General features: G+C 43.7%; 1 protein-coding gene across 2 annotated transcripts in view; it reads left to right on the top strand.

Moving 5' to 3' along the window:
• Window positions 1-14,949, top strand: part of RSRC1 (arginine and serine rich coiled-coil 1) — a 99,797-nt gene that overhangs the window by 55,394 nt on the left and 29,454 nt on the right. For both annotated transcript variants that reach the window (XM_066556545.1, XM_066556546.1), the window contains one exon: window positions 5,148-5,199. In XM_066556545.1, the coding sequence (XP_066412642.1) occupies window positions 5,148-5,199 (52 nt within the window). The remainder of the gene's footprint in view (window positions 1-5,147; window positions 5,200-14,949) is intronic.

Here is a 14,949-nt window from a genome sequence, read left to right as displayed (position 1 = left end):
ACCATAGCCTATTCCTGAGCTGTGTTGTTGATTAATTGTATCAGAGGAAAAACTCAGACATAAATATAATTTTACCATCCAATCTTTTCAACAGATTTATGTCTGAAAATGCAGGGGTTTAATTCAAATAGTGCCAGATGTGCTTATTATATTTCTGTGCTATTAATTCAGATTAGGGAGTCTTCTGTGGGATTTTATTTTTATGTTTTTAATGTGAAAACCATTCCTTTGTCAATCTGGAATTTGCCACCCTCAAAGACTTATATAAGGAAAAGATGACAACTGCAAATTCCCAATCTCCTTTGATTTTATTTTTATTTTAGTATTTTATTCTCTTATGTCTTCTTATACAAATAAGTATTTTCAGTTTCTTTGGGAATTATTTTCTTTTTAATCAGCCAAAGAGGAGTAAATGGCAGGAAAGGAATGCAGCATTCCTATGATAAACATGTCCCACAGTCTTTTCCATAATTTGATCAAAATCTGTTTAAAAGCTGGCTGGGCTTCTTTGTTGCTCTCTCCTGTTGGGATTTGCTGGAAGTGGGATGGATAACACTGCAGGTGGAGGCAGGCCCCTGACTTATAGAATAAATTCAAATATCATTTTAGGTTTCTGTAGCCCCTCTGTTTGATTTCTTCCTTGACTCTTCCCCTCACTGACACCTGAGGTCTCTTTCTGCTGCCCACAGCCCCAAACTGGGGATTTCTCTGCAGTCAAACATGGAATTATGGTTTCAGGTAGCAGGTTTTCCTGGCAATGGTGAGGGCTGGATTTGTCTTTATCAAATACAAAGAGAAAAGATTTGTGTAAAAACCCCCCAAAACTGATCACCATCACCAGAAGTTTGTTGGGCTTTTATCCAGATGTTTTGAGACAGAAAAGTCCTGCAGGTGAATTTTACCCCAGCAGTGTCAGGCATGAGCAGGAGGAGTGGAACCTGCCCAGTTTAGCACATCTCAGCCATTTTCCATATGGAATTCCATAATGATAAAAATTCAGAAAGGCAACATTGCAGCTCAAAATGCTGCAGCCTCGTGACCTGCTGGAATCCTGGGATAAAAGTTTTCCAGGGCTGCCAAGAGCCACATGCTCTGCTCCACAGAATTCCCAGTGGCTGGCTCCAGCAGAAACTGGGACTCTCTTTATAAACTTCATCTTTCTCTTTTTTTTTTCTCAGTGTTCTCAAGTTTTCGCTTTAATAGCGTTTCCTTTGTCAAGAACATTTACCATTCATCCCAAATAGCAGGAATAATTCAAAAAATACATTCTAAAGCTGAATTAAAGTGTTTGTTGTGATCTATTAATTAATTGAGAAGCTGCTTCTCCTTTGAAATGGAATATTTGGGAAGCCAGCTATGACTCTCCTGCCCATCACACTCAGCACTTGTTTCCTGGAGCTGTGAGTGACAACCAACTTGTGTGGGCGTTTTTACACAAAAAATTAAAATTACACTTTAAAATGAAAGTTGTGAGACTGGTTTAGAGTAGTTTTATTAAAATAACTATTTATGAAAGGAATAGTGGTGGAATGCAGTGGATGAACTGCAAAGAAATACAAGTTAAGGGTTGTGCTGCATCTTCATAAATCAGCTGCCACTAAAAATTGAATTATCCCATTTTTGCTTGAAATATTAAAAGCTGTTATTAATCACAGGGGTGTTGATGGTGTCCTATGGAATCCCATCCTTTTCTGAGCTGGGGTTCCAGTGTCTCACCAGGCACTTTGGGACACGTGTAAAATTCATTGCTGGGGATGACCTCAGGTCATTTTACAATGTACTTGTTAAGGAATTTTAGGGAATTCCTCTCCTGTTTTTACAGTTAGTGGGCTCCTTCACCAGCTGGCATTAGAAATACTTTTATTTTCCTTTAACTCTCTTTGAATTCTTTTCCTTCTGTGTTGTGCTTAAGACCTCAAGGAAAGTACAGGGGTTTATTTTGCTCGACATCACTCTTGGTAATGCTTCCTCCACCAATCATTTCACCATTTTGAAGTTTCCTGAGGCTCTTGCTGAATTTTTTCACTTAATGGTCCCCTGAATCAATACTGACCTGGGGTAGCTGCTTGTTCTCACACATTGCTCCCGGCTTGTTTGAGGCTCTAATTGTGGTTTTCAGCTGAAATCCCCTCTGTCCTTTTTTCTCCGAGTGCTGGCCCCATCCACCAGTTGGAGAGATGTTTTCTGGGGCCAGGCCAGTCACCTTTATTTCAGAATCCTCCTTTCACTCCTTGGTTAGGGCTTATTGATTGCTGAAAAGGTGGCTGTGCCGAGTTCTCCCCTGGAGTAATTAACACCTGGGGCCAGGGCAAAGGGGGAGATGCCTCCAGAGCAGCTGCCTGGGCTGCTCCCAGTGGGAAACTGCTGAGTAAAATAAGGATTTGAGTCTTCCCTCCCTTACACCAACAAGACACATCCATAACTCCAGGGGAGGAGTGGGAAAAGGTGTTTGGAGCTCCTCAGAGCAGCAGGATCAATTGTGGAACTCCGTGTTTAGTGCTGGGAGTGACATCTGTGCAGCTGCTGCTGCTTCCCTTCTCCTCCTCTGGAGCCTGCTTGGTGTTTGCTCTTTCCTGGAGTTCTTGAGGTGCTGCTGGACACCTAAAGCTGCTGGTGGAACGTCTTTCTCCAGTCAGTGGTGCTGAACTGTGCCGGTTGTGTGGCCAGCAAGAAGGGATCCAGGGTATTTTTGGGTAAATATCTGAACTGGATATGCTGTAGGAATAGGAAATTGTGTTTTGGGATGCCAGAGCCCACCTGATGCATGAGGTGCACAAGGACTTGGACTGTTCACGTGAAGACGTGAGCACAGGTGGTGTTTGACACCAAATACTTCTGCTTCTCTGTTTGTCCAGCAAAATTTTGCCAAACTCAACTAATCCTGGTGGGATTTCTTAAATTTACAGTTGTCATGGAATGGAGAAACCACAAACCCAAGTAAAGCTTCTCTGAAACTGAAGCTGGGCCTGTTGGTTCTGGATAAAAAGCAGATCTTTCCCTTCCTCTCCTGCCTCTCCTCCCATGATGTACTAAAGATGCCAGAGCAGATTGCAATGATTAGTTCATGGCAAGAAGAAGAAGAAATGGGAAGATAATTTATGATAAATTTCAAGATGTTTCTTGCTGCCACCAGGATTAGTGATCAGGTCTGATGGTAGGATCCATATTGCAGCTATAATAATAAATTCTGCCCAGTAATTCTGGGTTTATGCAAACAGCAAAAATCTGAGCTAAAAATAATCAATCTCTATACAACCAAAACCTGGATCTTCATTTAAATTTCATTTTAATGCAGCATCTCTCCTATTGGAAGGAGCAGTCTGTGAATTCTTGGAGTAGAAATGGAATTGTTCTGTCATTGTCAGCCTCTCCTCGTGGGTGTGGATGAGGGTGGTGAGGCCATGCAGAGCATCACCAGTTGGGACATTCATGGCAAAGAGCTCTGCCATTCCATTAAAATCATGGAATAATGGCATGGCTTGGGTTGGAAGGGATCTTAAATGCCATTCCCACCCCTGCCATGGCAGGGACACCTTCCCCTGTCCCAGGCTGCTCCCAGCCCCAGTGTCCAGCCTGGCCTTGGGCACTGCCAGGGATCCAGGGGCAGCCACAGCTGCTCTTGTCTGTATTTTCTTATTTAATTTTCCCTTTTGCAGCCATTTAGAGAAACTCTTGAGAAGAGTTTCCTAAGCTGCAAAACGCCACCAAAAATTCCCGTCAGGTTTTGTTTTTAGTGCAGAGCAGAAACCTCCCAAACTTCTCCGACGCTTCCAGAAATAATCAACTTCTGAACTCCGTGACAAATAGGGTTTGTGTATCAATTTAACTGTGGCAACGTTTGAGTGGCTTCACATTTGGGGGGATGGCAAACACATTGGACACAGTGCAACATCACTGGGGTGATTAGCATAGTGGGGCCACAGCCAACAATGTGCTCCTCAAGCCAACAGATGTGCAGCAATACCTTCAGGAGAGGGAAAAATCAGCCCAGATAAGAGAAAAGTGTGAAAAACTCAGCACATTAATCATGTTAAGCCCAGTTCTGGAGCATTTTGTGGAGCTGTGTGTTTGTGTGGAGCAGGGTCACCCAGAAGCCAGGCAGGACTGGGGGTGGGAGGGCTGGGAGAGGAGCTGGGTGTGGGCTGGTCATGGTGCCACAGCCACCTGGTGGGGATGGTGCTTTGGGTCAGCTCTGGAGATCTCCTCAGTAATTCCTCCCTCAGTGACTCCAGTCTGGGAGTTCCTCTGGCTGCTGTGGGTATGGAGTGGCAGGAGCTCCTCTCTGAGGGTGGGAATGTCCCATGGAGTGCCCCGTGTCCCATGGGTGGGAATGTCCCATGGAGTGCCCAGTGTCCCATGGAGTGCCCAGTGTCCCATGGGTGGGAATGTCCCATAGGTGGGAATGTCCCATGGAGTGCCCCATGTCCTATGGGTGGGAATGTCCCATGGAGTGCCCCGTGTCCCATGGGTGGGAATGTCCCATGGAGTGCCCAGTGTCCCATGGAGTGCCCAGTGTCCCGTGGGTGGCAATGTCCCATGGGTGGCAATGTCGCATGGGTGGGAATGTCCCATGGGTGCCCAGTGTCCTATGGGTGGCAATGTCCCATGGAGTGCCCCGTGTCCCATGGGTGGGAATGTCCCATGGAGTGCCCAGTGTCCCATGGAGTGCCCAGTGTCCCGTGGGTGGCAATGTCCCATGGGTGGCAATGTCGCATGGGTGGGAATGTCCCATGGGTGCCCAGTGTCCTATGGGTGGCAATGTCCCATGGGTGGGAATGTCCCACGGGTGCCCAGTGTCCCACGGGTGCCCAGTGTCCTATGGGTGGCAATGTCCCATGGAGTGCCCCATGCCCTATGGCTGGGAATGTCCCATGGAGTGCCCAGTGTCCCATGGAGTGCCCAGTGTCCCATGGAGTGCCCAGTGTCCCATGGAGTGCCCCGTGTCCCATGGAGTGCCCCGTGTCCCATGGCTGGGAATGTCCCATGGAGTGCCCCGTGTCCCATGGAGTGCCCCATGTCCCATGGAGTGCCCAGTGCCCTATGGCTGGGAATGTCCCATGGAGTGCTCCGTGTCCCATGGAGTGCCCCATGTCCCATGGAGTGCCCCGTGTCCCAGCAGGTGTGAGCTGATCCATCCTCTCTTGCAGACTCCTGCTGAACAGGCCAAAGCCAGGCTGCAGATGGTTCTGGAGGCAGCTGGTGAGTAAATGACAATCTTCAAAACTTTGCTTCATTTTTGTGCTGTCAGGTGGGATTTTATCCCTTTGTGTTTGGCAGATGCTGATCCTGTTCTCTGTCGCTCACTTGAATTTCAGGTTAAGATTAAATTGGTTTGCACCACCATTGGCACTTAGTAAAGCCCTTTAAGGAAATAAAAATAAATCTTTTCCTACACTAAAACCTCATGTTTATCGTCTGGCTCTTGCTGCTACTTAAGCATTATTCTATGCTCTCAAAATTTTGGTTGTTTTTTGGTTTTTTTCTGCAATTTTCTTTATTTTTTGGCATTGTTTTAAATCAGTACAAGTATATATATATTTTCCCCCTTTTGGAAACCTGCTGTTTAGAGGAATCTCCTCACATTGCTGATGTACTTCTTTTTCCAAAATCCATCCAGCCTTTTGCTTTGTCTCTCTTCCAATGCATTCCTTGTTCTCCAGAACTTTTAATAAATCTTTGAAGCATGTAATTATGAAATGGATGTGACAGCCCTGACCTCAAAAGCACAATTTGTGTATTCTGCTGCCATCAATCACATCTCATTTTTTAATTTCACACCTGGGAGATGTACAAAAGATAACTGGGGTTGTATATCATTGTGACCTGGGCTCCAAAATTTTCCAAAGCTTATCAAAGGTCTGTGACATTATTAAATTTAAATATCCACCACTGAGGGCTGGATCTAAGATTGAAGCTGCAGGTTGTTCATAAGGAATAGAAGAGATTTAATATCTTTGTGTCTCTTACAATCCAAAATACAGAATTAAGTTTCTTCCTGGCTTTATTCAAGTCTTGGTCATCCCAGGCACTTATGGGATCATCCCCCACCTTCCTCCCCAAGTCCTGCATTCAGTCAATTAAATTTAATTTTTACTTAATTGCTGTGAGAAGAAGTTGGAAATGTTGATAAATGTTGTTTCAATATATTTTTGTGTGTTTACTCCTTGCAAAATCGGCACCTTTTAGTCTTCAAACTTAAAAATAAATTTCTGCTGAGCCATTACCCAGCAGCTGTTGAGGAGCTGAGGCTCATTGCTGTTGCTGCTGTGGGGATGTTCTCTTTGAGTATAATTGAAATGAACTCTGGACTTCAGTGATGGTGGAGTGGAGCTGCTGTTGGTGTGCACAGAGCTCCATCCCAAGCCTGGGAATGAGCTCATGGAATACCTGTACACATTGTAGGGATTGTTCCAGGCCCACTGAGTGGGACTAGGAAGCTGTGCTGTGTTCCCAGTGGATTGTCGTGGATCTGGTGTTGATGCTGCTCCTCCCTGGTTGGGACAGACAAAGCAGGGGCTCCAAATCCCCTGCAGGGGTTGTAGGGACGCTGGGGACAGTCCCTTCCTGGTTCATCCCTGCTGACGTTGTGGGATCATGGAATGGTTTGGGCTGGAAGGGACCTTAGATCCCATCCGGTGCCACCCTGCCATGGCAGCCCCAGTGTCCAGCCTGGCCTTGGACACTGCCAGGGGCAGCCACAGCTGCTCTCCAATTCCCTGTTTGCATTTCCCTATCAACATTTCCCTTGTGGAGATATTTAGGATCTTGAGAAAACCTGCTTTTAGGATTTAACCTAGATATTATTTTAGGCAATAGCAGCTGCTGTCTCTGAAAGGCAGAAATCAGCACCTAGTAAATCAGGCTCTTATTATTGAGATTCTTTTTTCCCCTGGTGTATTTGGAGATGGGAATTGTGACTCTGGTCTCTCATTAGGAGAGCAGGTAAAATAAAAAATATTCACCTGTATCTGTGGGGGAGGAGGGTAAGATGGCCATTTTTATTTTTAGGTTGTACAGTGCTGAGGAGATTTTTCTCCAAGTTCGGCATTCATGCTGACTTCATTAAATTTGAATTTTTTTTTCTTTATAAGTGTAGATTAATGTCAGTGTTTTGTTGTTATTAAGCAGGGCAATATTGAGAGGTACCCAAACACTTTCATTCTCGAGACAACTGAGTTTTGATTTATAAAACCTTTCATTCCTCAGAAGTTGTTGGTCCCAGCTATAAATTCATATTTTCACAATTTATTGAATTAGATTTCTTAATATTGAGGTGCCAGGGAGCCTTTTGAGGCTCCTCTGACAACCTCCCACAAGTCGCTGTGCCCGAGCAGATGTTAAGCAGGCAGTAGTTGAATGTTAATTTGGAGAGGGTGGGATGTTTAAGCCCATCTGAAGTATGTTCCATGTGGGCCTTCCAGACTGAGCCACAATGCTTTGTCTCTTGGGAGAATTTCCAAGCTAAACCTCTTTCTTTTCCTCGCTCTATATGGACTCTCTCAAGTCAGTATAAAGCAGATCATCCCTGGGCTAAAGCTCTCCAGCTTTTGTTAGCGGGCTCTGTAGGGCTGTAATTAGGCCTCCTGGCAGGCCCTGCCGGCCAGTTAATGGTCATATGGAGTTTTTCTGAGGCAGACTGGCTTTGTGTAAATCCTTGCTCGCCATCTCCTTCTGGGTCACTTCCTACCAGGCCGGGGCTTTGTGCCCTGCCCCACGGGCGGACGGGGAGCAGCGTCCCCTGACCAGCGCCGGCTCCGGGAGCGCCGCACAATCCACCCGGATAATCCCCAGTGTAAACAGAGGATTTAGCTCAGCTTCTGTCACTTACAGTTGCCAAACCACTTGGGTGTCTGTGATTTCTTTCCCAGACTTCATTACCGAGGGACGCAGAGGATCCGAGCCGGGGGTTTGTGCCGAGCGTGGCTCCCGGCGCTGGTTTTTAGGGAGAAGTTGCAAATCTGAAATCCCGAGCTTAGGGCAAACCTCAGAACCTGAAAGCTGCTTAGTGCGTGCTGTAAATTATATGGGCACCTGTGCTTTCTCTTAAAGATTAAAATATGGATGGATATTCCCAAAATGTCAATAAATTCCCGTGAAATAGCGCACGGATGTCTCGAACTATTGATGCTGCCACCGCTTCCAAAGGGCTCCGGGAGCTTTTCCATGGTGCTAAGCAGAAATTTCTTACTCTCCATATAAAGGCGGTGACAAAAGGCAATTGATCTGGATTTTCAAAGGTCTAGAGTTGAAATAAGTGACTGATGTATTTTTGGGATCTGCATTTCAATCTCTGGCTGAAAGAGCAGTCAAGAATAGGGCGTTTTGTGCAAAGAATTCGCCGGAGTTTATTTAAAGGAAACTTCGGGACCGAGGCTCTAAATGTGAGAAAATGGGGGAATACAAATCCCAAACATTTCCCATTTATCAAATCCAATTCTGGATATTGGATATTTAACTCATCATCTTTGAATTATGCTATCAGATTGCTGCCTTTAATTTTGTAGCCTGCATCTTTATTGTGTTTTACATATTCCTCAAAGAGAAAATCATGGAATACGATGAGTACTTCAGCCTTAGCTCTGGTAAATACAAATGTTTTATAATTCTGACTGCCTTTTTTTTTTATTAATCTACCCATTCTACCAGGAGTTATTGAGGAGAAAAAGCCTGATTTGCACTCAGTGCCTGATAAATATAGGCAAATATTCTCTGCTTTTGGGTATCAAAATGGCTCATAACAGATGTGGCTGAAAGGACCACATACGTAGACTGTATGATTTTAGTCTGGTGGAACTAATAGGATCACTTGCTACTTTATAGATTCTTGCTTTTCTTTTACTTTAATAAAAACTGTTTAGTTAAATAGGTTGGCCTCTATTTTGCTCTTTTCTAGCTATGCAAAGCAGTCGGGCGGGCAGGTGGCAACAAGTATGAAAAATTTCCTTTTATTGGGGCTTCTTTTCAACTGCCAAATTTATCAAATGTTTATGGATTTCTCGTTTTGATGATGGATTTCTTTCAGTTTTCTTATTTGTGTTCTTTCCATGGAGAACTCGCTGGCTTTAATTTAAATTTCTAATTATGCAATGAATTTTAGGAGGGTGGATAACATGTGCTGTTAAATACACACAAAGGATGAAATAATACTTAAAATATTTTACTTGTTCCGTGGAAATTTAAAGCAGGCTTTAAAAATAATTCTTGCCCCAGAAATTGCAAGAATTTGAACTTTTAACAAGCTTAAAAGTTCTGAATATTGAAAAAAAGATTAATTCAGTTGCTGTATAGGTTTGATTTAATATAAAATTCTAATTTTTATCAATTTCAAATATTTGTTTTGAACAGTGGCAGATGACACTTTGGATAATTGAATTTTTCTTCTATTTATATAAAAATCTCTGTTTGGAGAGCAAAGGAATCTTTCTTGAATCATGTTTTCTTTTTTGAATCATGTTTGAATAATCAAATTCTTCCTTGAATCATGTTTTCTCTTTGTGACAAATATAGACGGAGGTGCTACAGAGGGTTTTGAGGGCGTTTTGTGGAGCATTTTCTGAACCCCCAGCAAGGAGAGGAATTTTCATCCCTTGTGAGTCTTCACCAGTCTGGGAAAGGTTGTTCTGTTCCCTGTGTGAAAGGAAAATAAACTGGAATTACCTTGGAAAGAGCCTCAGCAGTGATGGCTCAAACACCTTCTCTTCATGTCCTGCTCTAGGGCCACCTGAGATTCCAGAATTAGGGAATGCTTTGGGTGGGAAGGGACCTTAAATCCCATCCATCCCACCCCTGCCATGGCAGGGACACCTCCCACTGCCCCAGGTGCTCCAGCCCCAGTGTCCAGCCTGGCCTTGGGCACTGCCAGGGATGCAGGGGCAGCCCCAGCTGCTCTGGGAATCCCATCCCAGCCAGGAATTCCCAATTCCCAATGTCCCACCCATCCCTGCCCTCTGGCACTGGCAGCCATTCCCTGGCTCCTGTCCCTCCATCCTTGCCCCCAGTCCCTCTGCAGCTCTCCTGGAGCCCCTTCAGGCCCTGAGCTCTCCCTGGATCCTTCTTCTCTCCTGGCTCCATAGGGGAGGTTTATCCTGTTCTTGGACCCCAGCTAATTTAGGAAATCTATCTAATTACGGAATTAATGAACCCAGTTTTTAGGTCAGCTGCTGATTCCTACTCAGCAGATTTTGGTGTCAAAACCCATTTCAGTGACAGCATCAGGAGAAAGAACACTTGGAAAAGCTCTGAGCTACAGAAGAATTAAACAATTAGTTAAAAATCAAGAAGGTGTGCATTAGAAGAAGTAGCTAGTTTTTATTTTATGTGTTTGATGGGAATTCAAGGTGTTTTAAGACTGAATTTCTGAAAATTCAGGAAGTTTTTGAGTTCAACTGGGTGCTCCACACCAATGAGCTTCACAGCCAAGCTGGACAGACACACATTTCTTCAGGCACTCTTTGCCCCTGAGCTCTTGGCAGAGCTTCATAATCTCATTAGAGTTCTAAAAAAAAAGTGAGAATTTCTGCACACAAAGCGCACAAAGTGACAACTGTAGAAAAAAAATAGTCTTTCTCCAATTAATTGCTTTTTTAATATATTAACAATGTTGTCTTTACAAAATTTGTGATTTCTGAAGGGCAGCTGGTTGTAAACATTTGCATAATAGTAATTAATTAAATAATTTAAATGAATTTGCAGGATTGCTGAAAAAATAAAGGATTTTAATTGAGTGTAGGTAGAGAATAAATGTGTTTGAAATGAAATAATTCACTTTTGCAATGTATAATATCATTCTGTTGGTGTCTAAAAGCTGTTCACTTCAGGGACCTCTTTTAGGTTCTTGCAAGAGACTTAAAAAAATTTCTTTGAACTATTTTTGTAGAATATCAATTTGTTTTTAGAGTAAGAAGCCAATGAGGAGTTGTAGGGATGCCATAATAAAAATCAGATCCTATAAGTAGAATTTAGAGGAACTTTATTAGCTAATGAACATTTCTTGCCTTCAGAAATCATTCTAAAGCTTTTAGAATTTCTAATTTTTTGTTAGATTTTTATCCAAGATCTTTTTTTTTTGTGGCACCAAAAGTATCTCAGGCTTACATGGTGCCTAATGGGTTTCTGTAATATTGCAGCATATGGGATCCAGGATTTTGATGCAAATCTCTGTGCTAATTATGTGCAGATGAATCTTGCAGGCCTGCTATTGATCTGCAGTCAAAGACAATTTTTCAGTTAGCTGAAGTTTTATATCAATTCATATTTAGCAACTTTGCTGTAATTTAATTATCCACTGGTTTGGCTGTGCAAACCATATGTGGTCGTGGGGCTCATTTGTTTTTAGCAAGTCTTTTGGGAGATGTTATTTCTTAATATTGATGGGCAAATATTTAGTTGTGGTGTTTTACATGGTCTGTCACAGCTGCCCTCTGCGGGCTCTGGTCATCCAGGCATCCCCAGGAATGGGTGTCCAGGAGCTTCGTGCTGACAGCTTCCCTTGTAACATCTCTGGATGTTTAGATTTTCTACAAGTGAAAGTGCAGAGTGTTTTTATCCACAGATGTAAATTCCAGTGGTGGATTTTACAGCCTGAATGCCCAGGAAAAGGTTTTAAATTGCCCCATCTGCTCTGGCTGGTGCTGTTCTGGTGTTGCGGGCCTCCCTAATTTCTGCGTGGGAAGTGTGCTGGAATCATCTTGCTGAAAGGAACCTATGGATTAGATTAAATTCAATTAATTACAAATCCCAGTGAGGGTGGGCAGGCCCAGGCTGCCCAGAGAAGCTGTGGCTGCCTCTGGATCCTTGGAAGTGTCCAGGGCCAGGTTGGACACTGGGGCTTGGAGCACCTGGGACAGTGGGAGGTGTCCCTGCCATGGCAGGGGTGGCACTGGCTGAGCTTTAGAGTCCCTTCCAACCCAAAAAACGCCATAATTTTCTTAAAGTATTTCTCAGGAAGTAGAAATAAATCCCTGCTGGTTTTGTGCTGTTCTCATCCATCCTTTCAGGAAAAGCTGGAATGCCAGCACAGGAGTTCAGCACTCATCCAGCACCTTGTTGTGTGCCTGCACCATCTCCTTCTAAGTCCTAGATATTAATTTTCTCGGGGACAGTATTTAATATGGGTAATAACCCCTTGTTTTAGTTATTGAAAGCCCATTTATCACAACTTTATTAAACATGGAGAACTAAGTGTGCCATTTTGGCCAAGTGCTTTCGCTCGCTCGTGTTCTCTTTGTTGCCCCAAATGAATGAAATTAGAACAAACAATCTCCGAGTCATTTGTAATCAAGCGCTGATTAATGGACTTTGGTTTCACAGCCATTATTCATTCAAGAACACCTGATATCTTTCCCATAAACAAATCGTGTTTGTCCAAATTAAGAAATTAAATGAAGCATTTGATGAGTTTATGATTGACCCTTCCAACTCGGAGCCCATTAGTCAACGTCGTTATCATGCAAAAGCGCCTGACTAATGTGCTGCCTGAGTGTGCTGTGTGGATTTATTATGATTTCTGATTAATGCCTGCTGCAAGCCAGACCACGGGATTGTAATAATTCCTTGATTTCCATTTGAGCAGCGCTGAAGATTTTCATCTGTGATGAAATGCATTTGTGTCCCATTAGATTTAGAGATGATTATGAGGTGTCGGCCGAATAAATCTTAGCGTGGAGCAGAGGGTGCTTGGCAGGGACTCTTCAGTCCTGGTGGGCTTTTTGCAAGGCTGCTGCCTGTCATTAGCAGGGATTTTGGGGTGGTTTGAGGGCAGTTCTCATACTTAGGTTTTTGCAAATGTGGGGGGCCATAGAGGTTGATGGAAGCAAGATCCCCAACATATTTTATATGTGAAGCATTTCTCCTCACACCTAAGAGGCCGATAAGAAAATTTTCTTTGATTTTCTTTTTGTTGTTTACGCACCTTTATTCTATGAATATTTCATATCTGTGTTTTCTTGGGGGTGTTTGGTAACTTTAGTGACTTGGAAAGGATTTTATGCAGCATTTTCTGCTGAAAAAACTTTTCCAGCAGCATTTTCTGCTCTTGAAAAGCAGATGCTGTAATAGTAGGTTTTACCACTCCTCCAAATGTGAAGCAAGGCAAGTTCACACTGAGTTAAATCTGCATCAGGTGATTTGAGCCCTGTTGCCACTAGCCCATGAAAGAATCCATTGGAAAGGGCAGAACAGCATCATCAGTAAAAGGCAACAGTAATGGAAACTCGTGTCCTTTGCCAATCTCTCATATTGATCAACCCAGCAAGGAAAAAAAGAAGTGTCTCAAAACACAGCTTATGTGAAAAATCAAATTAGGTGCCTTTATTGCAGATCCTCCCTTTAATTCCATCTCTGTTTCTCTTCTCTGTGGCTGCACTGTGATTTATTATTGAAGATTTCTGAGCTGCTTTGTTTAAGCCATCGTGTATCCCCTTATGTTCTTAAAATACCCACTAAAACTATTTAATCAGTAGTTTCTTAAAGGTTTTGAGCATTTTGTGCTGCTGATCTGAAGCCCTTGGAGAGTTTTCTCTGAGAAATGTGAATGATTTTATAGTGACGAGTTTCTTTGAGCAAGAGGAAACTGTGGCTCCATTGGCAGGGCTTGGGGCAGCCTGGGACAGTGGGAGGGTCCCTGCCCCTGGCAGGGGATGGGACTGGAGGGGCTTTGAGGTCCCTTCCAACCCAAACCATCCTGGGGCTCTCACTCTCTGCAGCTCTGCCTTTGCCTCCTGTACATTCCTAACTTGCAGCAGCTCTGGATTTGTGTCTGCATTTTCTGGTGGAAGTGTGGGCAAAGCTGAGGGGGAAAGGAAATAAGTTGTGGAGGAGTACATGGAATTCCAGACTGGTTTGGGTTGGAAGGGACCTTAATGCCCATCCTGTTCCAGCCCTTCCCTGGGCCAGGGTCCCTTCCCTGGGCCAGGCTGCTCCTTGGCCTCCTCCAGGGCTGGGGCACTCTGTGCCAGTTGAGTTAGAAATAAATACATTGTTTTAAATCAATCTCAGTATTACCACTTGGCCTGTTTTCCCAGGTTTCCCTACAGCAGAGACTGAGTTCTAAAGGTTCATTTCCCAGCCTTATTCCCAATATTTTGGTGCCCTTCCTCAGGGTGGCTGTCCCTCGTTGGCGCTGGCCCTGCCTGGCCGTGCCTCTCTGGCCCTTTCAGCTGCACATTATTGACATTTTATTCCCAGGCCCAGCAGATAAACGCCCACATTCAGCTGGTGGAGGTGATTATGTGGGGCTGCCACCAAAGAAACCCTAAAGCATCCTATTAGCAGGGCCTGAGCCTGGGAATAAAGGCCCCAATTACGGAGCGCTGGCGAGGCCCTCCCGTGACATTAATGGTGTCTTTATAACCTTTTCCACTTCTGCTACCTCTGACAGAGCCACAGTCACAGCCATGGCTTTGCCCTTGGCAAGCAAAACCTCATTTGGAGAGGATAATAAGTATTTACTATTTAGATGGCTGGCAATAAAATTTCTCTGAATGAGATTTTAACGGAGAAAACGCAAACTGATTCAATTACTTCCTTTAATGGACTGGGGAGACCTGAGATAACAGTTTGTGCAAGCTCCAAGTCTCATGTTTAGCTTTTTTCTTCCCTTTTTATTTATTTGTTTTATTTTTTGAATGTGTGAAAATACAAACTGATTCTTTTTCCAAGTAGAAATTATATCATGGAATCATTAAGGTTGGAAAATACCCAGCATTGCCACGTTCACCATTTTCACTGGAAAACTTAATCCAACTTTTCCCTGCACGTCCCATGATATTCTTCTCATCTTAAAAGTGGATAAAAATCTCAAATACTGACAGTATTGTAGCAGCAGAGAGTGTTGGGAATCCCTAAATATTCAAAGAATTCCCATCATCTGGCCTTAGGGTGGAAGGGGGATGTCAGTTGTGTCTTAAAAATAGAAATTTCTTGTAAAGCCATGGAGCATCCACTCCCTAC

The sequence above is a fragment of the Molothrus aeneus genome, chromosome 10 (assembly GCF_037042795.1).
Source record: "Molothrus aeneus isolate 106 chromosome 10, BPBGC_Maene_1.0, whole genome shotgun sequence".
Classification (NCBI taxonomy): Eukaryota; Metazoa; Chordata; class Aves; order Passeriformes; family Icteridae; genus Molothrus; species Molothrus aeneus.
The sequence above is the reverse complement of the archived record's forward strand: the minus strand, read 5'-3'. Positions and strand labels throughout refer to the sequence as shown.